General features: G+C 49.6%; 1 protein-coding gene across 3 annotated transcripts in view; it reads right to left on the bottom strand.

Annotated features, from left to right (window-relative positions):
• Positions 1-26,209, bottom strand: part of LIMD1 (LIM domain containing 1) — a 67,016-nt gene that overhangs the window by 2,511 nt on the left and 38,296 nt on the right. For 2 of the 3 annotated variants that reach the window (XM_040445102.1, XM_040445105.1), the window contains exons 3-7: positions 9,390-9,457; positions 7,626-7,688; positions 2,199-2,329; positions 1,570-1,621; positions 275-343 (exon numbers count right to left, since the gene is read on the bottom strand). In XM_040445102.1, the coding sequence (XP_040301036.1) occupies positions 275-343; positions 1,570-1,621; positions 2,199-2,329; positions 7,626-7,688; positions 9,390-9,457 (383 nt within the window). Of the gene's footprint in view, positions 1-274; positions 344-1,569; positions 1,622-2,198; positions 2,330-7,625; positions 7,689-9,389; positions 9,458-18,645; positions 19,047-26,209 lie in introns of those variants that run through there. The other variant, XM_040445104.1, reaches the window with a different exon arrangement.

The raw sequence follows: 26,209 nt of genomic DNA, 5'->3' as shown, positions 1-26,209 counted from the left end.
CCCCCCCCCCCCCCCACCGCTCAGCTGCGGTGGCTTCCGGACTCGGCTGTTAACAAATGCGGGGAAGGCAGCAAAGACCCCCCCCCGTCCCCAACACCTGCATCTCCTCCAACCTCCCCCACAAATCAGGCTGCACCCCTTGACCTGGAGGGCAGCTCTGGAGGGCAGCCCTCGACCACACCCTGCTGACCACCTCAGGCCCCAGTCAACCCAGGATGCCTTCCTCTTGTACTGTTGAAACGGGCCTGGGGAGTCCGGGCAGGGAGGCGCCTACCTCGCAGTGGTAGCACTCCACGTGGAAGTCTCTGTCCATGGACACGACGCGGATGGTCTCATCTGAGCCCTGGACGGAAGGAAAGTAAGAACAAGAGGCCGGTTGGGGGACCCGTGAGATTCCCAAGGCGACAAGTAGGTGGCCTCGGAAGAGCACAGCTCTGTAGTGAAGTCCCACACCGGCTGGAGAAAGGACACCTTGAACCGATGAGAGAGGAAGTCAGAGGGACAGCAGCCACACCTTCTGCAACGTCAGGGTCAACCCTGAGAAAACCACCTACATGAGAGTGAGGTTTTAAAAGAGAAAATGAACGAAAGGCGGGCTTTCTGCTTACCTTCTTTTTTTTTTTTTTTTTTTAATTTTTTTTTTCAACGTTTATATTTTTTTTGGGGGAGAGAGAGAGAGACAGAGCATGAACGGGGGAGGGGCAGAGAGAGAGGGAGACACAGAATCGGAAACAGGCTCCAGGCTCCGAGCCATCAGCCCAGAGCCTGACGCGGGGCTCGAACTCACGGACCGCGAGATGGTGACCTGGCTGAAGTCGGACGCTCAACCGACTGCGCCACCCAGGCGCCCCACTCTGCTCACCTTCTAATCTAGGTGTCACTATCAAGTCAGGCAGTTGGACGACTGTAGGGACGGATGGGCCACAAGAAGGATGCTGGGCTGGGGAAGCCAGTTAATACGAAAGGGCCTTCTTGGTGAGGACACTATTAGGGTCAGAGGTGAGACTGCAGAAGGATTTTCTGATTTTTTTTTTTTTAACGTTTACTTATTTATTTATTTATTTAAATATTTTATATATTCATTTACTTTGGAGAAAGAGAGCGAAAGGGAGAGAGAGAGAGGGAGGAGCAGAGGGAGAGAGAGAATCGCAAGCAGGCTCCACGCTCCGTGCAAAACCCGACCTGGGGCTCGATCTCGTGATCCCGGGATCGTGACCCGAGACGAAGTCAAGAGTCGGATGCTCAACCGACCGAGCCACCCAGTCACCCCTATTTATTTATTTCTGAGAGGGTGAGAGAGAGAGAGAGGGAGACACGGAATCCGAAGCGGGCTCCCGGCTCCGAGCTGTCAGCACAGAGCCCGACGCGGGGCTCGAACTCGTGAACTGGGAGATCACGCCCTGAGCCGAGGTTGAGAGGTCACGACCGAGCTGAACTGACTGAGCCACCCAGGTGCCCCAGAAGGACTTTCTAGACGGTAGAAGGACAGGACACAGATCTTTGTAAGCGACCCGAGGGACGTACTCATGTCAGGGAGCCGCCAGGGGCAGGTGCGAGAGCGCGCCTTACCTCAGGTGGAAGGATGGGAAGCCCACAGGCTGCACACTTGGGGGCCAGCACCCTGCCGAGAGAAGCAGTAAAGGGAGTGTCGTGCTGTCTCTGGGAGGCAAGACCCCGGAGCCTTCCTCAGGGCCGGCCTCCCACCCATCGCTCATCAGGCGAACCCCTCCAGCCCTCGCATCCAGGCAGCCCGGCTCATTCTCTGGGAGGTATTTCAGTCGTGCCACGGGATCGCTCCCCCGGCGGCACCAAGCATACCCGGACCCTCTCCCCACAACCTACTAGGGATGGAGACGGCCCTGTTTGCCTCCCTCCGGGTGCCTGGCACAGGCCCAGGCAGATTGAGGGTGGCGGTGCCCAGCGCCGAATCGCTGCCTTTGGAAGTTAAAGCTGGAGCCACCGGGCCTGACAGATGCCTCCCGAGCCTCGAGGGGATCTGATCACAGGGCTTTGAGGCTCTGTGTTTTCCAGTAAACGTGGTTCTGTAACCACCTCCTGTCTGCACCGGCATCGGCCGACCTCCCGACTGTGGACTAAGGTACAGGCCTGCGGAGGCGCCCCGGCGGGCGTCCGTTCCTCACTCCATGAGATCAGCGTGGCCCGCACGCACGGCCCCTCTCCGCCCCACCCCTCCTCACTTGTGGTAATCTCGGACACAGTAGATCTTGTTCTCGGAGTCCACGGTGAAGGGCACCCCGTCCAGGCACTCGTTGCAGATGACGCAGCGGAAGCAGCCGGGGTGGTAGGACTTCCCGAGGGCCTGCAGGATCTGGGGGCAGAAGGCGAGAGAGGCCAGGGCTCGGCGGGGATTCTGGAGAAGGCGTGGACGGCGGCAAGGAGAGGAACGCGTCGGGCCGAGGGACCGCAGGCGCAATCACGCTGCACGGCACACGCCCACCCCAGAGTCACTTGGATCAAGGTCAAGAGATGGCAGGGCGGGGAAGGCAAATCTAGGTAAGTGCATCCACAGGAGGAAGTCAGACAGGATCCTTCTCCTGTGCGTAACCCTCCAGGGGAGAATTCAGGGGGCTCTTCCGCAGTTCTCTGCAGGAAAGGATGCGAAGCAGGGCCACAGAGGGCTCCATCCCAAGCCCCTTCGCGTCTGCCTCCCAGGTGCCCCTTCTAAGCGGCTTTCACTCCGCAGCGGGATAATCCACGAACTGTGACTCGACCACGGATGACTTCAAATCCAAGCCTAAGCAAAGCCTCTTTGGTTGCTCTTGTTTTTAAACCCGACACGGAGAGAAGGCTCCACAAGCCTTAGTGCCATTTGATCTGGTTGTGATGCCTGGAGAGGTAAGAGGCAGTCCTGGAACCAGGACAGAGCCGACACAAGGTAGGAGAGAGATGAGATGTGAAGAACACCCTTGGTGAGGTCAGCCGGTGAGCAAATTACCTCCTGGCGGAACTGCCTGCCTCCAAGCTCGTTGCTGGGTGACGTAATACAGCTTTCCTATCAAGTCAGCGCATCTCACAGCGCGGTCCCTGGACCCGCAGTATCCACACCCTCCGGGAACGTGTTAAAAAACATCCATTCCCAGGCCCCAACCCGGCTCTCCAGAATCAGAAGTTCTAGGGTAAACCCTGGCACGTAGTGTTTTCGTACCATGATTCCAATGCGTGCGAAAGTCTGAGAGCCACTGGTCTGCGTTCCAACAAGTCTGGGTTTTTCTATAATTTGCAGCTGAAAGCATTTTCACCGACTCAACAGGAGATTCACTTCTGTGATCACCCGTGCCAGGAAACGTAGCACGAACAGCTGAACACCCGCAAGGCTGTTGCTAAAATGCCCGGGTGCGAGGAACGCACAGACAGTTAGCAGCGCCCTGGAGGGGGGCCACACAGAATGCTTTCAACTAGGCAGCAGGAAGGGGGCTTGCGACTGAGGAAAACCTTGTTGGTGCATGTGACACCTGCAGGAAGGGTGTGCTCCAGAGCCCGACGTTTCCCCCGCCAAGGCCAACGCCACACCTCGCACGCCGCAGCCAAGGGGGAGAGCTGGGGGCTTCGTGTGCTCTGAAGGCTCAGCTTTCCAGCTTCCTCATTCCCTCCGGTGTGGCACTAACCTTCGGGACCCCTTTCAATCTGCAGGAAGCTGCCAAAGTGGGAAGAACCACCAGCCGGGCTTCCAAAGTCCACTTGGCAATCCGGACCTTGGAATGCATTCTGCTCCCAGGCTAATGCTGTCTTGGCAGAAGGGACCCTGAAATTAACTTAACCCACAACGTGCCTAAAGTGCACTCTGACTCACTGTGATCTTTCTTTTTACTGTGGGAAAATGCCCAGTTTCAGCCTGCAGGCTAGGAGTATTCCACTCTACTAAGGGGGCAGGTGAGGGGCACAGATGGTTTATACAGAGAATTGGACAACTGATTGGTCCTCTTGGAGAACCAAGAATGGTTTTGAAGGGATCTTTCTCTGCATTGTAAAAACTCTTGGCAACAGTGAAGGGTTCTGGTTTAATTTTTTTAACTATTTATATATTTTTGAAAGAGAGAGAGACAGAGCGTGAGCAGGGAGGGGCAGAGAGAGAGGGAGACACCAAATCGGAAGCAGGCTCCAGGCTCTGAGCCATCAGCACAGAGCCCGACGCGGGGCTCGAAGTCACGAACTGCGAGATCGTGACCTGCGCCGAAGTCGGACGCTCAACCGACTGAGCCACCCAGGCACGCCTGAAGGGTTCTGGTTTTAAAAGAGGGGGTCACTACCGGGCAGGCATTTGCCAAAAGTTTCCAAGTCCTAGAGAAGACCGGCAAGGGCCCAGGTCCAACTTCCCATTATCCTCGTGTGGTAGAGATGGTTCCAAAGCTTCGTTCTTTCCCTTCCTGTATGCAAGGCTGGCCCTCACTTCAAGAAGTGGAAGAGGAGAGGGGCGCCTGGGTGGCTCAGTCGGTGAGGCATCCGACTTCAACTCAGGTCATGATCTCACCGTTCCCAACTTCGAGCCCCACGTCAGGCTCTGTGCTGACAGCTTGGAGCCTGGAACCTATTTCAGATTCTGTCTCTCTTTCTCTCTCTCTGCCCCTCCCCTGCTCACACTCTGTCTCTCTCTCTCTCAAAAATAAAATAAATGTTAAAAAATTTTTGAAGAGGGGTGCCTGGGAGGCTCAGTCGCTGAAGTGTCCGACTCTTGGTTTCTGCTCAGGTCATGATCTCGAGGTTCGTGGGTTCAAGCTCCCACACTGTCTGTGCTGACGGCCTGCTTGGGATTCTCTCTCTCTCCTCTCTCTCTGCCCCTCCCCTGCTCTCTCCCTCCCCCTCTCTTAAAATAAATAAATAAACTTAAACAGAAAAAAAAAAGTGGAGGAGATCTTCCCCATCTCGTGAATTGAGACTGGCCTTGTGATGTTCTTTGATTAACAGAATGAGGAAGAAATGATGTTCAGAAATTTCTGAGCTGAGGACTTAAGAAGCCTGACAGCTTCCCTTCCTCTCTCTAGAAGGGAAGTTGTCCAGGCTAGACTACTGAATGAGGTCAGCAGCCTCGGAGAGAAAGGCCTGGAGGGGAGAGGCCATCTCTGGCACTCAACTGTGACACCAGCTGAACGCAGCTGAGTGAGTGACCCCAGCCGATGCCACACGGAGTAGAAGAATCATCCCGCTGAGCCCTGACTTAATTCCGTGAATCACGATAAATAAATCACTGGAGTCTAAAAAAAATTTTTAATGTTTATTTTTGAGAGAGAGCGTGCGTGGGAGCAGGGGAGAGGCAGAGAGAGAGGGAGACACAGAATCCGAAGCAGGCTCCAGGCTCTGAGCTGTCAGCACAGAGCCCCCTGCGGGGCTCAAACCCATAAACCATGAGATCATGACCTGAGCTGAAGTCAACACTTAACCAACTGAGCCACCCAGGCGCCCCAAATCACTGTTGTTTGAAACCACCACATCATGGGGTGGTTTACTATGCAGCAATAGGTAAATGAGGTGCTCTGAGGCCCAAAGAAGGCTTAGGATACCCAGAAGTAAGAATAGGGTAGAATCGCATTCATAACTTTGGACACTGTTGACCTCGTATGTAGAGAGTTTGTTAGAAGGACTCGAAAATCAAGGACAAATTCTCCTAACGAAATAGATCCCTATGGAGACTGGCTGGCATCCGTGGAAGGTAGGGGTGAGGGTGTGGGCTCCCGCCTGCCTCCCCTGGGGAAGTGGGTGGAGAGCCATGCTCCCCAGGGAGGTCTTGGCTACTAACGAGGACCCAGCTCTCACAGGGGCTGAGCTCCACTGTCGTGTGTCAGACCCGGGACAATGGTAGGCTTCTTCTCGTGAACAGGGAGGGCTCGGTTCACCTCTGTGTTATACATGTTAGCACAGAGCCGGCAGAAATGAGCGCCTGTGTCCAACAATACGCCCAAGAGTGTTCACAGCAGCTTTATTCATAAATAGCCTTCAAACTGGAAACCATCCAAACCCCCATCGGCTGGATAATAGGCCCCCAAACTGCTGTATCCATACAATGGGAGTCTATCTAGCAATGAAAATAAATGAACTACGGACACAGGCAACAACATGCGTGAACCTCAAAAACATTTTCTTGTTTTTTTTTAAGTGTATTTATTTATTTTGAGAGAGTGAGAGCGCAGGTATGTGTGCACAAGTGAGGGAGGGGCAGAGAGAGAGCGAGAGCGAGAGCGAGAGCGAGAGAGAGAGAGAGAGAGAGAATCCCAAGCAGGCTCCACACTGTCAGTGCAGAGCCCAATGCGGGGCTCAAACTCACAAACCATGAGATCGTGACCTGAGCTGAAATCAAGAGTCAGATGCTCAACCGACTCAGCCACCCAGGCTCCTGCCCCCCTCCCCACACTCAAAAACATTTTCTAAGGGAGAAAACGCAGACCCAAAGGACTCGGTACTGTATGATTGCATTTATATGAAGTTCCAGGACCAGCAAAACGAATCTGGAGCGAGAGAGGGGACCTTTGGAGGAGGGGGTCTGGACTGGGAGGAAGACAAGAAGGAACTTTCTGGGGTGTGGGATGTAGGAAACATCCGTATTTTGACCTGGGTGGTGGTTACACAGGTATATGCACATGTAAAACTTCATTCACCTGTACGCTTAAAACATACACTATTCTGTGAGCTGTTTCTCAACAAAAAGGTAAAAGGAAAAAACAGCAATGATGAGCAATTCCCTTCTCCAGAACGGGATGAATGGGTCAGCTTAGAGAGAGATTGAATTCTTTCCAACTAAAAGAAGATTGTAGGGGTGCCTGGGTGGCTTAAGTGGTTGAGTGTCTGACTCTTGATTCCGGCTCAGATCATGATACCAGGGTCTTGGGATTGAGCCCAGCATCGGGCTCCATGGAGCCTGCTTAAGATTCTCTCTCTCTTGCTCAAATAAAAAAAAATGTTTTAAATCAAAGAAACTTTAAAAAGAATATCGTACAATGATTTTCTTCGACCAGTGCGTTAAAGACATTCTTAAGGCCTGATCTCCGGTGCTGGACAATTTGATCCCTCAGACAAAGTATTCTGTGTTTGTTAACCTCACAACCTTACCCAATAAGGAGACCAGGAAAGAAAAACCGTCCCCACTGGAGAGATAAACGCACTGAGGCCCAAGACAAGCTCAGAGAGCCAGCTGCTTCTTGCTCTGCTGTCTCAGAACTAAAGACAGCCACCCCTGTCCCCCAAACTCATCTTAGGAACAGACGGAGCCAGGCAGAACGTGGGGGACCATGAACCGTGTTTACCCGACTTTCTGTACCCAACTCCGAGGTAGATGACGTCTGGCATCTGGCGTCTCACCCGGGACACCACGAGGACCACAGAAAATGAGAGGGAGGCCGGTGTGGTCCCAACAGCCCAGAGGAGAGAACATCATCAGAAACACAGCATTGTGGGGACTACACGGCTAAGGATGCTGAGGCCGCTCAAAGCCAACAATGGGGTTTCTCCTAGGACAAGCAGACCTGTGTCACACAGGGTCTTTTCTTAATAAAACCAGATGCGACCACAAACAAGGGTAGGAAACACAGTTCTCAACTACCGATTTCTTCTTTTCTGTGACCGCCTCCCCCCTCCCCCCGCTGCCATAATCTCGCTTGGTGACCCGACTGACTCACCATATCCATGATCAGATGTCCACAAAGGAAACACCTGTCGGCAGATTGCTGGAACCCGGAGTACTGCAGAGGAGAAAGAAAGCAAAGGTAAACCTGTCAGGGCACAGATGGCCCGGCCACTTGCCCGCCAGTCACGAGGATGACACCTTCACAGAGAGATGTGTCCCTCTAGGTCGGAATCTGTCACTTCTCAGAACACAGGTTGTGGGGATGTGGGTTGTGGGATGAATCACGAAATATCCCGTGCCACAGAGCCATTGCTAACACTGATGCCACTCGCCCTGACAACAGCTGCATCTGGGCACCCACGACATGCCAGGCTCTGTCTCTAGGCCAGTGGTTCTCAAAGAGGGGTCCCCCGGAATCACCTGGGAACTTATGAGAAATGCACATTTGGGCTCCATCCCGGACCTACTGACTGGGAAACTGGGGTGGGACCCGGTGATCCGCGTGTTCACAAAGCCTTGCAGGGGACTCTGACACAGGCTTAAGCCTGACACCAGCACTCCAGTCCTTAAACCCATTTTTTATGTTTTTAATGTTTTATTTATTTTTGAGAAGGACAGAGAGACAGAGACTGAATGTGGGTGGAGGAGGGGCAGAGAGAGGGAGACACAGAATCCAAAGCGGGCTCCAGGCTCCGAGCTGTCAGCACAGGGCCCGACGCGGGGCTCGAACTCATGAGCCGCGAGATCGTGACCTGAGCCGAAGTCAAACACTTAACTGGCTGAGCCACCCAGGTGCCCCTTAAGACAATTCTTAAAACGAGGTATGTACCGTACCATTTCTCAGATGGAAACAAGGGAAGCTCAGAGAGGGTAAGCAACCTGCACAACGTCGCACAGCCTATTAGGGGTAAGGATACGATTCAAATTCAAGTCTGGCTCTGGTTAGCCAATGCCTTCAGTTTCAAAGAAACTCGGTAAAGACTCTCTACCTTACTTTACCAAAACACACAGGCACACACAACTACAAACAGTGGAACGGGAGAGACACCAGGTAGGCTCTGGACCACAGACAGCTTCTGCACAGGCTTCGAGCCCTGGAGACGTGGGGCCTGAGCGGGCTGGCTTGACACACAGGTAGCGTGGCTGAGCCACACTGGCTTTGGGAAGCTAAGCGGGGCCCAGGGAGGCCGCGGTGGCACAAGGGTCAATGCTTGGCCACGTTGTGGGAGAGGTGGGAAGGAGGAGGGGCCGAGGATGAACCTAGGACACACATCTCAGGGATGAGGACCCAGGGCAACCTGGTGTTTCTGCTTCAGACAAGTGGTTATGGAAAGGCTGGGGGACCGTCCGGGCCATCGAGGGGTCAGCAGCTGGCTGGCAGGTGCTGGCAGGGCTGGAGCTCGGGTCTGGGAGTCCCTGGCCCGTGGGTGGACTTCTGAAGCGTGACAGAGGCCGGATGCCCGCAGAGAGCAGACAGGGTTCAAGGTAACGCAGGCCTGAACCCCAGGGCACAGGTTTAAGAGAGAGAGGTGGGGGAGGCGGAAATGAGCAGAGCACAGGAGGACAGGCCAAGCGACCCTGAGTCCCTCCCAAGCACAAAGCTCTAGGGTCTGTCCTCTGCTTCGGGAACAAGCACCACCCCGGGCATCCTCAGAAGGAAAGTCGGGACCCCCTTTCTCCGGCAGCGCTCCGCTCTCCACCAGCACAGGAAACCCCGGAGAGAAACCACACTGTTGTACCCGGCCTGGGCCTCCCCACAGTCTCCCCCTGACTCCGGTCCCGACTCGGGGCAGGGCAAGTCCGGGGACGAACTCACCAGGAAGTCCTCCTCGCAAAACACTTTGCCGTTGACAAAATAAAAGGCTTTTCCTCTCAGCTTCCGGCCTGAGGAGAAAACGCAAAGGCGGCGTAAGAAGAAAATGTTGATACGAGGTGAAAAAAGGAGGAACAAAGGTAAAATGTTTTTAAGCAGAAACAAACGTGCAAAACAAATGTCAACTGGCAATAACGGTCCGTGATTGCTGAAAGCCGCCGGTGGCCGTGGCCGTGGCGATGGGCAGGCTGAGGCCAGGGGACCAGGCCCCTGGCGGGTGCCGTGTGGCAGGGGACCCCAGCGCTGCCTTGGGACTCATCCCACACCCTCTTCCCCCACTTCCACTCTGCTGAGAAGGAAACCAGTGAGACATTGGCGACAGGACGACAGGTGCATTCAGTGGGGGTACGGGCTATAGTCCGTTGGGGAGCCGTTTCCCACAGGTATTTGGGACGTTATCTTTGACAGGTTCTCCAGGGGACATTGGCGACAACCTATCAGGAAAGTCCTGTAAATTGGTCACTTTTTTTTTTTTTTTTTAACGTTTACATATTTTTGAGTTAGAGAAAGTACGAGCGGGGGAGGGGCAGAGAGCCCGACGCGGGCCTCGAACTCACGAACCACGAGATCATGACTGGAGCTGAAGTTGGATGTTTAACCAACGGAGCCGCCCAGGCGCCCCAACAGCTCAACTTTATTCTCCTTACTTTCGTGTATCTTTTCATCTTTTCAACCACGGAAAATACACATTGTTGGACGGATAATGACTTTTACTGTTTCCTCCTGATCCAAATGGGGCAAAATGGAGTGGGAAAAATACCAAGCACCCTGGGCTCCTTAGATGTCGCTTTATAGTTTCTGTAAAGCTAGGACGCTGACAAGAACAGCATACTTTATCAATTCCATTGACCCCTAATGAAAAAATACAGGGTCACAGGTTCAAGGTGAAGCAGGAGCGTCTTTACGGGAGACCCTGGGGCTGTGACCCAGCAAGCAGCATTCTCAGATCTGAGAATACTGCCAGGGCCAGTGGCACTGAAACACGTGGAAGTTTCAAAAACTGAATGAAGTCTACACTGGTGAAATGACGCCCCTTGGAGCCAGGGTCCACAACGTGAAAGCAAAGTCATCAACGTCACAAACACTGACAGTGCTTGAGACAGAGACGTGACCTTGATAAACTACTGAGTGCCTCACCTGGGACTCCCAGAGCAAGCAAAGAGCACCAGGTGACGGAGAAAAGCCTGGTGATGTCGACCTGTTGGAGCTGATAGAGGACTTGGGGAGTATCAGTGCAGAGGCAAAGTCACAAAAAAGGAAATGCATTTAACTACAAAAGCAAAAAAACCTCCAGATGGATTACAGACCTCAGTGTAAAAAAGGGAAAGTGTCGTAAGAAAACGCGGGGTGCCTGGGGGGCTCAGTTGGTTAAGTGTCCAACTTCGGCTCAAGTCCTGATCTCACAGTCCGTGGGTTCGAGCCCCGCGTCGGGCTCTGTGCTGACAGCTCGAAGCCTGGAGCCTGCTTTGGATTCTGTGTCTCCCTCGCTCTGCCTCTCCCCCGCTTATGTTCTGTCTCTGTCTCTCAAAGACAAATAAACATTGAAAAAAAAATTTTTTTTAAAGAACGTTTTAATGCTCTGAATTTTAATGCTGCACTTCTTGGGGATATAATGTAGTTTCAACTGAGCCTCATATGAGGAGGGTTTACCAACTGGTCTAACGGAAGGCAATGAATGCTTTCGTTGAAGAGAGAAAAGGAAAGCCCGGCTGGAAGCCAGAAGATGGCTACAATACATGTAACAAGGCAATGGCATCTAAAACATAAAGAACACCAACCCAGCAAGACAACCCAGACAACCCAACGGAAAAAATGAGCGGGGGAGAAGCAGCAAAGGTGCAGAGAAGAGAAAATCTGTTAAACTCTAGGCAGTAACTATTTTAAAAGATGTTCAAGCCCACCAGCAATCAGGATATGCAAATTAAAACCATGAGATGCTATCTCATTCCCAGATGGGCTAAAATCACTAAGCCCGACAGTACTGAGTCTTTTTTTTTTTTTTAATGTTTATTTATGTTTGAAGGAGAGAGAGACAGAGCATCAGCAGGGGAGGGGCAGAGAGAGAGGGAGACACAGAATCCGAAGCAGCCTCCGGGCTCCGAGCTGTCAGCACAGAGCCCGACGCGGGGCTCAATCTCACGAACTGCGAGATCATGACCTGAGCCGAAGTCTGACGCTCAACTGACTGAGCCACCCAGGCGCCCCCTGAGTCTTTTTTTTTTTTAATGTTTATTTATTTTGAGAGAGAGCACGCATGTGCATACGAGTGAGGGAGGGGCAGAGAGAGAGAGAGAGAGACAGACAGAGAGAATCCTAAGCAGGCTCTGCACCATCAGCGCAGAGCCGGATGCAGGGTTCGAACCCACAAACCACAAGATCATGACCTGAGCAGAGATCAAGAGTCGGACGCTTAACTGACCCAGGCGCCCCCTGACAGTACAGAGTCTTGATGAAGGTGTGGGGACAACAGAAAGCCTTTCACGCTGCTGGTGGGAGTGCCAATTGGCATGAGCCCTTTGGCAAAAATTTGGCAAGAGCCCATATCACTGAAAATCCACATTACCTGCCACATACTCCTAAGGACGCCCCTTGAGAAGATGTCCCAAGGGACATGTACAGTTGTTCACTACAGCACTGCAGTGAAAACCTAGACAGCCAGCAGCATCTATCCACGTCCCCGTCCACCCGTATAGGAAAACTGATAAAACACATTGAGGAAGAGGGGCACATGGGTGGCTCGGTCGGTTAAGCGTCCGACTTTGGCTCAGGTCATGATCTCGCAGTTCATGGGTTCAAGCCCCACGTCAGGGTCTGTGCTGACAGCTCGGAGCCCGGAGCCTGCTTCGGATTCTGTGTCTCCCTCTCTCTCTGCCCGTGACCCGCTCTGTCTTCCTCTCTCTCAAAAATAAGTAAACATTAAAAAAAAAAATACACTGTGGAAGTTATAGTCAATGGATGCAACACTACACGGCAGTCAAAATGAATGAACTAGATTTGTATACGTCACTATGCATCGAACTAAACACACCGCTGTGCAAATGAGGCAGATTGCTCAACAACGCATTAACATGATATACATACAAGTTAAAGCATGAACACACATTTGCACCCACAAACTAGTACTGTGGACCCTTTATGATATTGATAGGTGTGATAACAGAAGACAAACTGGAACTGGAAGGATCCACACGCTCCATTCTTGACAACAGCTGTCCTGGGGGAGGGGGAAATGGAATACAGGAAGGGGAGTCAGGACGATTCCAATTCATCTTTAACATCCTACTTCCTTTATAAGAAATAAGCCAAGGGGCGCCTGGGTGGCGCAGTCGGTTAAGCGTCCGACTTCAGCCAGGTCACGATCTCGCGGTCCGTGAGTTCGAGCCCCGCGTCGGGCTCTGGGCGGATGGCTCGGAGCCTGGAGCCTGTTTCCGATTCTGTGTCTCCCTCTCTCTCTGCCCCTCCCCTGTTCATGCTCTGTCTCTCTCTGTCCCAAAAATTAAAAAAAAAAAAAAAAAAGAAATAAGCCAAAACGACAACACAGAAATGTCCGTGCATTCTGGATGGTAGGTAAATATAAGTTATTTCCTACTGTAGTTTTGAAACTGTATACAAACACACACACACACACACACACACACACACACACACACACCCCTTCTTTAGGTGAAATACTATAAGCCAAAAGGCAAATGACAAACCAGAGAAAACGTCTGCATAGTCGGACACAAAACAACTCACTCCATGGGGCCCCTGGGTGGCTCAGTCGGTTCAGCGTCTGACTTCGGCTCAGGTCATGACCTCTTGGTCCATGAGTTCAAGCCCTGCATCAGGCTCTGTGTGGACAGCTCAGAATCTGGAGCCTGTTTCGGATTCTGTGTCTCCCTTTCTCTCTGCCCCTCCCCTGCCCATGCTCTGTTTCTCTCTCTCTCAAAAATAAATGAACGTTAAAAAAAATTTTTAAAGAAAAAAAGAATATACAATGCTTTGTCTGTCAGACTGGCAAAGGTTAAAAATACCGCGCAATGGGACATACGCTAGAAGGCCACAATGCAAGTCTCTGGTTCTCCAAACCTTTTCTCCTGTCCTTCCCTCAAGCTAGTTACCCTCACTTCTAGAAGGTTCTAGAACCTTCACAAGTGTTTCCTGACTCTGCGAAACTAGGGTAATAAGAATGAGCACTTATAGCTAAGTGATTTCAGGGTTCACTAACAGAACCCCCTTTACAGCCATGGAAGCACATTTTAATCATTTTACTTACTTATAACTTGCCCCTCTATGGGAACATTCTAGAGAATTCAAAGTTTTACAAAGGAAAATGATAACCAACTAGAGCATCCCCTCTCCACTCTTTGTCCCCACTAGGCACCTGGGTGAGAGCCTCCAGTCCCTCCCTGGCAACCAAGGCGACAAGGACACAAAGAGCCCACCACGAAGGAAGATGATGCCCACACTGTCTGACCACAAGTAAAGTCCAAGTCCAGCCCGGTAAGCGGGGCTCCCTTGTTTTGCTGCCCCTGGGTTCTGAGAGGAAAAGAGCCGAAGCTGCAGGTTCCAACGCGGCCACTGAAGAGAGCAGGGGACCATCTGGAAACAGCACAGGACTTCCTAGACAGAGATGAGGCCTCTGGTCCAATGCTGAGAACACTGAGCTCTGATTCCAGGAACAGGGTCCAGGAAGTTCTAAGGAGCCTGAGCTGGGAATTAATGATTTGTATTAATAGAGGGCATGTTACCTCTGTTCCAAAATCATAGAGGAAGATTATTAAACAGTGCCAGAGCACGGAGCGCTCTAGTGGTCTAAGAAACGCAAATCAAACGAGAGCTTTTTCACTAAATAACATCAACAAAGATTTTTTCAGATGACCGCAGTCGTTTATGACTGCTGTCCCTGCGTATTTCTGTAAGCTACTTAATGAGCATGTAAAATGATAAACTGCCCCCCCGGGGGAGGCAACTCTGAAATGTGTCTCTCTGACTCACTGTGGCGGTCTGGGACTTTGCTGCAGGAAAGGATCAGAAATGTGGATAAATATTTACTTAGGTCCAAATTGGAAACCTGAGGAGAAATGATTATATAAAACAGTACCTCTAAATGATGCAATATTATGTCTCATTTAAAATACCGTTCAATGGGGCGCCTGGGTGGCTCAGTCGGTTGAGCGGCCGACTTCAGCTCAGGTCATGATCTCGTGGTCCGTGAGCTCGAGCCCCGCGTCGGGCTCTGTGCTGACAGCTCAGAGCCTGGAGCCTGTTTCAGATTCTGTGTCTCCCTCTCTCTGACCCTCCCCCATTCATGCTCTGTCTCTCCCTGTCTCAAAAATAAATAAACGCTAAAAAAAAATTAAAAAAAATAAATTAAAATACGGTTCAAATAACTGCTATAGTGATGCTGCAAATGCTTTCACTATACAAGGTTACTCAAAATACCAGACAGAGACAGCACAAGCAGGGGAGGGGCAGAGAGACAGAGAATCCCAAGCAGGCTCTGTGCTGCCAGCACAGGGCCAGATGTGGGGCTCAAACCCACAAACTGTGGGATCATGACCTGAGCCGAAACCAAGAGCCACCCAGGGATCATGACCTGAGCCGAAACCAAGAGCCACCCAGGCGCCCCCGCATGTGCTTTCAAGAGGATAATTATTTAAAAGTGTCTAGTAAATGCAGCACTGGTATGTTGCATTAAGGGGAATTTCTCTTACTGCTTTAGACATTTCAACATTTGAAAAGTTTTTTCTAGTATCAGGGACACCAGTAGATGGTATTAGAATTTCACTGTTTGCTTTTATACGCTCTCATAGCATGTTTCTCTGGAATTCTGTATTCAGGAATTTGAAAAACAATGCTGTAATTGTTGAAAGAAACCCCTGAAGTAATAACATGAAAAGTAAGAAAGCAAGATCTAAAAACTGTGTATTTCAACTACGTAAAGAAGAAATTCAAAGAAAAAAAAAAAAAAGACTGGAAAAAAAATATCTGCCCAAGACCAATAGTGCCTCTGGTGGACATACAGGGTAACTGCATGGTTGCGGGGAGGAGGAAGGTATTTGCTAATTGTTTGCTTCTTTAGACTCTCCTGTGCTTCCCCAAACTTTTAAGAATGAGCAGGTAGGACTTTAATCATCCTTTACAAAACTGCCCAGCTGGCTACAAATACTGTGGCTGCCAACCCCCAGAGCTGCGAAGTCCTGTGTCCAGACCCCAGAGGCCAAAGGAAGGGCTTAAAGGCTACATCTGCTTTTCCTTTATTCCAAAATAATAGTAGTAGTAGTAATAATAATAATAATATATAATAAAATATATATTATAATACATTATAATATATACTTATATATAATACATTATATTATATTGTTAATGCGTAATGTATTATATTATTAATATACACTAACATTAATATATATCAATTATATATTAATATATATTATATAATATATTGTTAATATAATAATAATTATATATCAATTATGTTATTCATAATATATAATTTATATTATTATTATTGAGGGGGCACCTGGGTGGCTCAGTCAGTTAAGCATCCAAGTGTCTGACTCTTGATTTCTTCTCTGGTCATGGTCTCACGGTTTGGGAGAGCTTGAGCCCCACGTTGGGCTCTGTGCTGACAACACAGAGCCTGCTTGGGATTCTCTCTCTCTCTCTTTCTCTCTCTCTCAAAATCAACTTTAAAAACAAAATCTTAAAATAACTGAGGGCTCCCCACGGGAAAACGGTGGGCGTGCTCTGAAGGACTCAAACTCCACTTTTTAGCTCAGTCTTAAAAGACCATCTAAGTTCAGAAACTGGGTCCCACACCACATTTGGTAGTATTTTATCAGTAGGAGAAAACACAAACAAATCTAACATCTGTTGATTGCCTTCTGGGTTTCAAGTACCGTATTTAGAACTTTCCTATATTAACAAGTTTAAGAAACGTTAACATTGCCAAATGTCACGGCATCATCACCCCCTTTCTGTCCTTGTCCTACCATGTGCCTTCTATGGAGAAGTGCACGACCGCCCCCTGCAGGCTGCAGCAAGCATGGAAGGCATTTGCGCAGAATGAGGCAAAAATAACACTCCCGCGTCAGTATCATGGAGCAGGGCACATACACAGGAATTAATTATCCTTGGGAATCGCTGGAAATGACACCCCAGGACCACTCCCAACTTTCTGGGTTTCCTTTTCTTTTTAACGTTTATTAATTTATTTTGAGAGAGAGAGAGAGAGAGAGAGAGACAGAGAGAGCGCGCATGCGCACACGCACAAGCAGGGGAGGGGCAGAGAGAGAGGAGGAGAGAGATTCCCAAGCAGGCTCCAAGCTAACAGCACGGAGCCCGATGTGGGGCTTGAACTCACGAACTGTGAGATCATGACCTGAGCCGAAACCAAGAGTCGGACGCTTAACTAAGCCACCCAGGCGCCCCTCCTTTGCTCTTCATAAAAATGTGATACAGGACCACCTGGGTGGCGTAGTCAGTTAAGCGTCCAACTTCAGTTCAGGCCATGATCTCACGGTTCATGAGTTCAAGCCCCGGGTTGGGCTCTGTGCTGACAGCTCAGAGCCTGGAGCCTGCTTCAGATTCTGTGTCTCCCTCTCTCTCTGCCCTTCCCCCACTCATGTTCTCTCTCTCTCTCTCTCTCTCTCTCTCTCTCTCTCTCTGTCTGTCTCAAAAATAAGCATTAAAAAAACCCCTTATATTAAAGCACTTTCTATGTACTGGGCACTTTACATTGTATCTCACTTCATTGGCTTGACAATTCTATAAAAGTCCCTTGTGACGGCCCTCCTGAGGCTGTAATGTGTTTGGTGACTGGCTCCCATCTTCCAGTGCAGGCACAACGAGGGGAAGGTGGGGCCAGGCAGGGAAAGTATTCTTGAGGCCGATTCACTCCAGATCTGGCCAATGACACAGACACCAACTAACCTGAGAACTCCTGGAATCCCTCACCGTCCTCAAAATTCCATTGAGGTGCCGAATCCAGAACCCATGGACGTACACGCTGGGAGCAGCCAACCACCACTAGGTGGCACCAAACCACAGCCAGCACCAGCACAGGTGGGCCCGCACAGCGCACGGACTCCAGGCTGGCTCGGGTCGTTGGGCACTCATCTGCAACAACGTGACCTGTACTTGAGGCAGTTTAGCGCCACCTACCCTGTTCATGCAACAGCCAAGTCAGTCAGGCAAACACCTACTGTGGCTACAAGGAGGTAGGAGAGATGGGACTTGAACGCGGCTCTCTGGAGCGAAGTCAGCAAGCACACTTCCCACCACACTAGACCCTCTTTGTCCCCAAAGGAGTATCTCTCGGGGGGCCTGGGTGAGTCTTGATTTAGGCTCAGGTCATGATCTTACGGTTCGTGAGTTCGAGCCCCACAACGAGTGCCGTGGTCACACCGCAGAGCCTGCCTGGGATCCTCCTTCTCCTGCTCTCTGCCCCTCCCCTATGTGCGCACTCTCTCTCTCTCTCAAAAATAAGTAAATGTTTAAAAAAAAATTTAAAAAGTGGGGCACCTGCGTGGCTCAGATCATGATCTCATAGTTTGTGGGTTCAAGCCCCGCGTCGGGCTCCGTGCTGATAGGTCAGAGCCTGGAACCTGCTTTGGATTCTGTGTTTCCCTCGCTGTCTGCCCCCCCACCCCCCACTCATTCTGTCTCTCTCTCTCTCTCTCAAAAATAAATGATTTTTTTTAAATTAAATTAAATCAATCAAACAAACAAACCCAAAGGAGTATCTGTCAACTAGGCAGGGGAAAGGCGGATCTCCTGGCCTTCCCGACCAAACCTCCTCCTCACTCCACTGCCCTCCATGGGGATGAGCTCCGCGGTCCTCACTCACTTCCTACAGCTGCACCCGCCTAGAGGCGCGACACCAGGGAGCCGGCCGTGGCTGTGTGAGTGCTCATACAGAGGCCAAAATGGAAGGGTCGAGGGGCTTAGTTCCATGCTTCAGAACCACCTGCCGAGCCCCATCCCCGGAGACTCTGATGTAGCAGGTCTGGGAGGGGCCTGAGAACGTGCCCCTTCCCACGTGACGCTGCAGGCGCTGGTCCGCGGACCACACTTTGAGAACCGCTCCGATAGGGGCTGCCCCGGGCTGCTCTCTGAACCAGCATTCCCGTTTAACGTGATTCCTCCTGGTCAAACACCTAGTCACGTGCACACCAAAACCATACCAAATAAACAGTTTTCCCAGAGCTCTGGAAGAGTCATAGTTGCTATTTATTTTTCCATCACAACAACAGTTTACAAAATATTGACAAATAAGTGTACAAACTCGTCAAAAAGCCACCTGCTACGGACAGCAAGTGGCTATTTTATATTTGCCTTCAGGGCCCCCTTCAGCTGAGAAGAGAAAAATGTGGATGAAGCCAGCGTGGCTGTGACAACAGTTACAGGTGTCGCAAAGAGAGGGCGGCCGTCTGACCTGACAAATAAAACCTAGCATTCTCCTTTCCTTCTAGAAATAGAAACGGCTTGTCTACTCTGGAAAAGGAATTGGCCCTTGGCTGGAAGACTTCATCACAAATTTCAGTGTCCAGAACACCTTCCCGAAGAAAAGTAAAAATGCAAGGTTTTCCGGACAATGAGAGGAGTTCCCTGCAGAAAGGAAGTACGCATTAGCAACTGTTTAGATTCCGTTTTTATTGTAAAAATCAGCAACTGTTTAGATTTTATTTTTATTGTGCTGTCCCAAGACGGTCACTTCTACCAGCTTGGTCGCCTTGGTCCCCAGCCCTAGGTAGCCATTCCTATGTAAATCTAAGTTAATTAAAAATAAAATAACACTTAACATTCAGTTCAAGGACTTGAACGAGAACATTTCAAGTAGCCAGTGGCCACTTGTGACCAGGGCATCTAGGGAACATTTTTGCTTTATCGCACAAAATTCTGCCCGATCTGCCTCTTCAAACAGCTTCATCCAGAACAGGTTAACCCTTAATGAACTCCTAATACCAACCAAGTGAAAAGCCAATCAAATTGGTTCAGTGCAAATGAACCGATCAACCTGGGTTTTCTAGGCTCGCGCAGCCTCAGGGGGCAAGGAACTGGGCAGAAGGTGGAAAACAGAAAAGCACACAGGGGAGGGTCCTTGGCTTTGCCACTTTCCCAGAAACCAGAGGTTGGCCAGTGACCTGACCCTGGGGGTTCCTTGGTAGAGGGTGCTGTGGAGAGGGAGAAAGCAGGGGGTTCGCAGTAGGGAGCCCAATGCGGTGCTTGCTCATACTAAGTGTTTAGCGGAAGTTACTGTTGCCAGGATCCCATCAAGACCTTCAGTTTCCTCACCGGAAACCTACATGAGCTAAAAATCTCATCCGCCCCCATCTCTCTCTGCCCAAACCCTCCGGTCGCCCCTTCTTTCTCAGTTTACCTGCGGTAAAGGGCCAGGTTTTTGTTTTGTTTTTCATTTCCATCTGTCAGACTTCTTTTCTTGGAAAATACAACAGTGTGGGAAAATGAAACACCAAAACCAAGCTCCAATCTACTCCGTCAAATTGTTGCAAACGTTTCTATATGGTCATAATTTCTGCGCTTCTCGCCTTACTGACCACACTGTCGGAGACCACGCTACGAGTAGACCCGCTCCACAACCCAATTCTCTTCTCACTGGCTGCTCCCAAGTCTTTTTTTTTTTTCCTTACAGTTTTACAAATCCATCTCTCTTTTGTTTTCCATTCCTACTACTCCAGACAATGATCATCTGGATCAGAGAACGCTGTACAGAGAAAAAATCCTGGAGACCTGCAGAGGGTCTCCTTTGAGTATTCAGCAGGTCTTGGATCAGCACATGCCTGTGAAGAAACTAACCAAGCCCGGGGGAGAAAGTCACGCACAAGGGCCGAAAACAGTGCCTATTCCCACCAGCCAGAGTGGGAAAACTCGTAATCCGTGAGTACTGGGTATTGAGTGAAATGCTCAAGAAGGTTTTGCCCTGGAGCCCTCTGCTCCAGAAACATCGTTGTCTCCAAACAACTTACCTACATCCCTGAAAAGCTCAAGAAGATTCAAAGGAATACAAAAATACCCAGGACTCAACAAGGTGAAATTCACAATGTCGGGCATCCAGTCAAAGATTACCAGGCACACAGAAAGGCAAGACAGACAACCCATAATTAAGAAAACAGTCAATCTACGGAAATCAAGGCAGATCAGACACAAATCTTAGCGTCACTAGAAAAAGAGACACAAGTTATTGTTACCGTATTTCATATGTCCAAAAAGTTAAATAGCGACATGGAGAATCTTTAAAAATGCCCAAATTGAGTGGCCAAAGATGAAAACTAAAGTATCGGAGATGAAAAACACTCTGGATGGGATTAGGACACTGCACACTACAAGGGAAAAGATAAGTGAATCTAAAGGCTTAATAATAATAAAAACTGGCTGCTCAATGGCCAAAATGAAACATTCGTTTGAGGATGAAACATTCTTCCTCAAAATGTAAAAGAATTTTAAGAATAAGAAGAACATAAGGGAGTTGTGAGACAACCTTAATTAAGGTTTAATTTACAGGCCAATTTATTAAATTTAACAAAGAGTCGTCAAAAGGGGTAACATAGTCCCTGAAGGAGAGGAGAGGGCAGGGGGAAGGCGCGGCAAAAAAATGTGAAGCAGCAGCGACCAGAAATGTTCCGGATTTGGCAAAGACTATAAACTCACACATCCAAAAAGCTCAACAAACCCCAAGCATGGGAAACATACAAAAGACACCAAGAGACATCATGATCAAATTTCTCAAAATCAATGACAGAAAACTTAAAAGCAGACAGAGAAAGAAGATATGCTACCTATAGAGAAACAGAGATAAAGTGGACATCGGATTTCTGATGAAAACAATGAAACAATATCTTTATTTTATTTTTTTTTCAATGTTTATTTACCTTTGAGAGAGAGACAGAGTGTGAGCGGGGGAGGAGCAGAGAGAGAGGGAGACACAGAATCTGAAGTAGGCTCCAGGCTCCGAGCTGTCAGCACAGAGCCCGATGTGAGGCTCAAACTCATGAACCATGAGATCATGACCTGAGCCGAAGTCGGCCGCTTAACCAACTGAGCACCTAGGTGCCTCATGGAACAATATCTTTAGAAATTAAAAAAAAATTTTTTTAACGTTTATTTATTTTTGAGAGAGAGAGAGAGAGAGACAGAGCATGAGCAGGGGAGGGGCAGAAAGAGAGGGAGACACAGAACTCAAAGCAGGCTCCAGGCTCCGAGCTGCCATCACAGAGTCCGACGTGGGGCTCGATCTCACGGACCGTGAGATTATGACCTGAGCCGAAGTCGGCTGCTTAACCGACTGAGCCACCCAGGCGCCCCTGGAACAATATCTTTAAAGAAGTAGAAGAAAAAATGATCAACCTAGAATTCTCTAGCCCCCCAAAAAATGTTCTTGAAACTCAAAAATGAAATAAAGATGAATTCAGACATACAAAAGCTGAAAGGATTCATTACCAGCAGATCTGCACCATTAAAAAAAAAAAAAAAGTTGAAGGCCTTTAAGCAGAAGGAAAATGGTACCAGATGAAAATCTGGATCTAAACAAGAAATGAAAAAGACCAGAAATAGCAACAACTGCATGGATAAATGAGATTTTTTTCTTATTAGTTAAATCTCTTTCAAAGATAATTGACTAGAGCAATGGAAAAAAAAAAAAACAACTGAGGGACCAGAAACTAACCCTTACTTTTAGGGTCAATTCATTTTGGACACATTTGCCAAGACAATCCAATGGAGAAAGAGTAGTCTTTTCTTTTTCTTTGTTTTTTCATGTTTATTTATTTTGAGAGAGAGAGCGCGAGGGTGGGCACACAAGTGGGGAGGGGCAGAGAGACAGAGGAGAGAGAGAACCCCACACAGGCTGTGCACTGATCTCATGGAACTGTGAGATCATGACGTAAGCTGAAACCAAGAATCAGATGCTTAACCGACTGAGTCACCCCGATGTCCCAATAGTGGTCTCTTCAACAAACAATGCTGGGAACACTTCATATCCATGTGCAAAAGAATGAAGTGGAACCCCTACCTCAAACCATATAAAAACCAACTCAAAATAGATTAAAGACTTCAACTTAAGAGCTAAGACTATAACATTCAGAAGAAAATATGGGCATGAGTCTTCATGACCTTCGGTTAGGCACTGTTTTCTTATACAAAGCACCAAAAACACAAGAAACAAAAGAAAAAAAAATAGATAAATTAGACTGCATCAAAATTTAAAACTTTTGTGCTGCAAATAAGAACATCAAGAAAGGGAAATGATAGTGCATAGAAGGAGAGAAGATATTTACAAATCATATACTAGAGACTCATATGCAACACATATAAAATCTGTCAAAACTCAAAAATAAAGAGATTAAAAACCCAATGAAAAAATGGGTAAAGGATCTGAACAGACATTTCTCCAAATAAGACATGCAAATCAGTCCATGAAAAGATGCTCAACATCAGGGCACCTGGGTGGCTCAGTTGAGCGTCTGACTTGGGCTCAGGTCATGATCTCACGGTTTGTGAGTTCGAGCCCCGCACCAGCTCGCTGCTGTCAGCACAGAGCCTGCTTCAGATCCTCTGTCTCCCCCTCTCTGCCCCTCCTCTACCTGCACTCTCCCAAAACATAAATGTTTTAAAGAAAGGTACTCAACATCATTAGTCAGGGAAACGCAAACCAAACCGCACTGAGATTCAACTTCACATTAGGATGGTTAAGAATCAAAGGGTCAGATAATCACAAGTGTTGGCAAGGATGTGGGGATACTGAAATCCTCACACACTGCTGGTAGGAATGGAAAATGCTGCAGCCACTTTGCGAAACAATTCCTCAAAAAATTAAACACAGGAGGACAGCACCTTGGAGAGCGGCATTCACCAAGGTGGGGCTGAAAGGTGAGGGTGACGGGCACCAGGAAGGGCGGGCGTGTTCCGTGGGGCCAGGAGGCTCTGCGGGATGGCGGGTGGAGGAGGCAGCGGCGAGACGGAAGACAGGCAAGGAGTCGGAGCTGGCTTAAGGAATGGGTTCAATGCTAAGCGAAGGAACTGGACTGTGCTGTTAAGGCAAGAAGTGGCGGAGGCCTCCGAGCCGGGGACTGGTCCCCACAAAGCTGTGCTCAAAGGCCGGCTATGTGGATGGAGATGGCAGGCCAGCGAACAGGACCCAAGACAGTCGGGAGGGATCAGCAGGGATCCGCATAAGAACCAGAAGGGTCTTCCCCAAATGGGGCCTCCCGGGACCCTGCTGGCATGGTTCAACCCAACAATGGTGGCTGTGCTGCTCTGCTTGGGCACAGCTGTCCCCACTGCCCTGACCACAGGGAAGCCTGCACTCTCTGCTCCAGCACCGCACCTGCCGGATTCCCAGGCCGGTCGGTGCCCTGGAGGTACATCCGGTCCTTGAAAACCCGGCCACGGGATCGCCACCCAGCCTTGGTGCCTTCTCGGAACAGAGTCTGGCAGCCACATGGTGAGGGTTCTCCTCCCCTTTAAACTCAACGGGCAGGAAGGCTGTGCTGATTTTGACTCATCAAAGGCAACAGGATCTTATGCAGCACGCAGAACAATGAGGAAGAAGGCATAGGATATATATACTTCTAAATGTAAAAAGCGGGGCAGCAGAGTGAACACAGGGAGACAGCAACGAGCTTGGGCACAGCTCTGCGGGCACGGCAGCCATGTTTTGGTCTTGTTTCGGTATTTGGCGATAGGTAACTTTCTTCTCCCGTATGTATTTTCTTTTTCCGTGTGACTCTGTCACCTTTGCGATGTATAAAGTACGAAACATAATAAGCTTCACTGATCATCTCATATCCATAAGGGAATGAATAAGGTTTAGGAATGAGAGACTTTACCTGCACTGTGCGATATGGTAGCCACTGGCCACATGTGGCTATTTAAATTTAAAACTTCAATTAAAACAAAATATGATGTAGGGGTGCCTGGGTGGCTCAGTGGGTTAAGCGTCCGACTTGAGCTCAGGTCATGATCTCAGGCTCCGGGAGTTCAAGCCCCGTGCTGGTGAAGCCTGCTTCAGATTCTGTGTCTCCCTCTCTCTCTGCCCCTCCCCCCCTTGCACTCGGCCTCTCCCTCTCTCTCAAAAATAAATAAACGTTAAAAATTTTTCTCAAGAGAAAACAAAATAAAATACGATATTCGATTCCTCAGTCACACTGGCCACATTTCAAGTGCTCAAAAGTCACGTGTGGCCATTGGCTGCCACAGTGGATGCTTCGAATCTAGAGTTCAGGAAATAGGGAGCTAGAGACCAAAGGAAGGTAAAGGGGGGTGGGTGGTGAGGCAAACACAGACACATTCCCAGGTGACTGTGGCAGATCCCCCAGGATGTCCATCACGCACATGCACACAGGCCTCGGAAGCAGGATCCGTGCAGGTGCAGTCAGGGGTCTGCATCGTACAGGAGCATAGAAGCCCCATGGATTCCATGATGGAGGCTGTGGGTGCAAAGAAATCGTCAGTGAGGGGACACAAAGGAGGGAGAAAGTAGGGAGGGAAGAGAAGACAATGCAGAGGAAATATGAAAGGGTCCTTATTAGCCAGGGGTCTGCAGAGGCATGGAACCTGGAGGGTATATGCATATGTGTGTGCATGCACGTGTATGCACATGCCCATGTGTATATGTACAGACAGAAACAGAGAGATTTATTAAAAGGAATTGGTTCAGGGGTGTCTGGGTGGCTCGGTCGGTTAAGCGTCCGACTTCGGGTCAGGTCATGATCTTGTGGTTCGTGAGTTTGATCCCCACATCGGGCTCTGTGCTGACAGCTCAGAGCCTGGAGCCTGCCTCGGATTCTGTCTCCCTCTCTCTCTGCCCCTTTCCTGCTCATGCTCTGTTTTGGTCTCTCTCTCTCTCTCTCAAATATAAATAAACATTTAAAAAATTAAAAAAAAAAAAAAAGGAACTGGGTCACATGATTATGGAGGCTGACAAGGGCACCAAGATCAGCCGTAGGCAAGCCACAGGCCCTGGAAGAGCTGATGGTGTCATTCCAGTCCGAAAGCAGGGAGAATGGATGTCCCTGCTCAAGGCAGTCAGGCACGAAGAAATCCCTTACTTGTGGGAAGGTCAGCTTTTCTGGTTCCGTGCGGGCCTTCAACTGATTGGGCAAGGACCACCCGTGTCAGGGGGAAAAAAAAAATCTGCTTCACTCACTCAGCCTACCAACTGTTACTCTCCTCCAGAAACATCCTCACAGACATACTCAGAATAATGTTTGACCAAACGCCCGGGCACCTGTGGCCCATTCCAGCCGACACACTGAATTCACCACCACGGGGCCAGGGTTGGGGACAGAAATTTAAGAGAATATTTGAGAAACAGAACATTTAAGAAAGCAAAGAACAGACACTCTTGGCAAGAGAGCCAGAGACCCAAGTAGCGTCTATGGTGCCCGAGTAAAGTTCAGACCTCCAAAAAAGACCTTATTCCCCAAACCCAGAATTCTGGCTCAGAGATGAGGCACCGGGTACAATGTCTTCATGCTAATTAGGGCGCGGTGCCCCCCCCTACGTACCGGAACACCCACCCAAACCGTGTGTGTGTGCTGTCACGCACCTGGAACGTACGTGTTGCAAGTAGGCGTGGGTTACGCAGGAGTCACCCCCTACAGTACAGGGCTCCAATACCCCAGACCCTGCTAATGTCACAGGCACGAAGAATCTGATGTTTCCCACTGTCAGGGACCTCACGGCCTCTGGACCCACAAAGTCTGATCTGGGAAACCAAGTCTGGCCCCGAGTCAGGGGCCTCGGCACAACCG

Source organism: Herpailurus yagouaroundi, unplaced genomic scaffold (genome assembly GCF_014898765.1).
Source record: "Herpailurus yagouaroundi ecotype Mexico unplaced genomic scaffold, PumYag 193, whole genome shotgun sequence".
NCBI classification, from domain to species: Eukaryota; Metazoa; Chordata; class Mammalia; order Carnivora; family Felidae; genus Herpailurus; species Herpailurus yagouaroundi.
The sequence above is the reverse complement of the archived record's forward strand: the minus strand, read 5'-3'. Positions and strand labels throughout refer to the sequence as shown.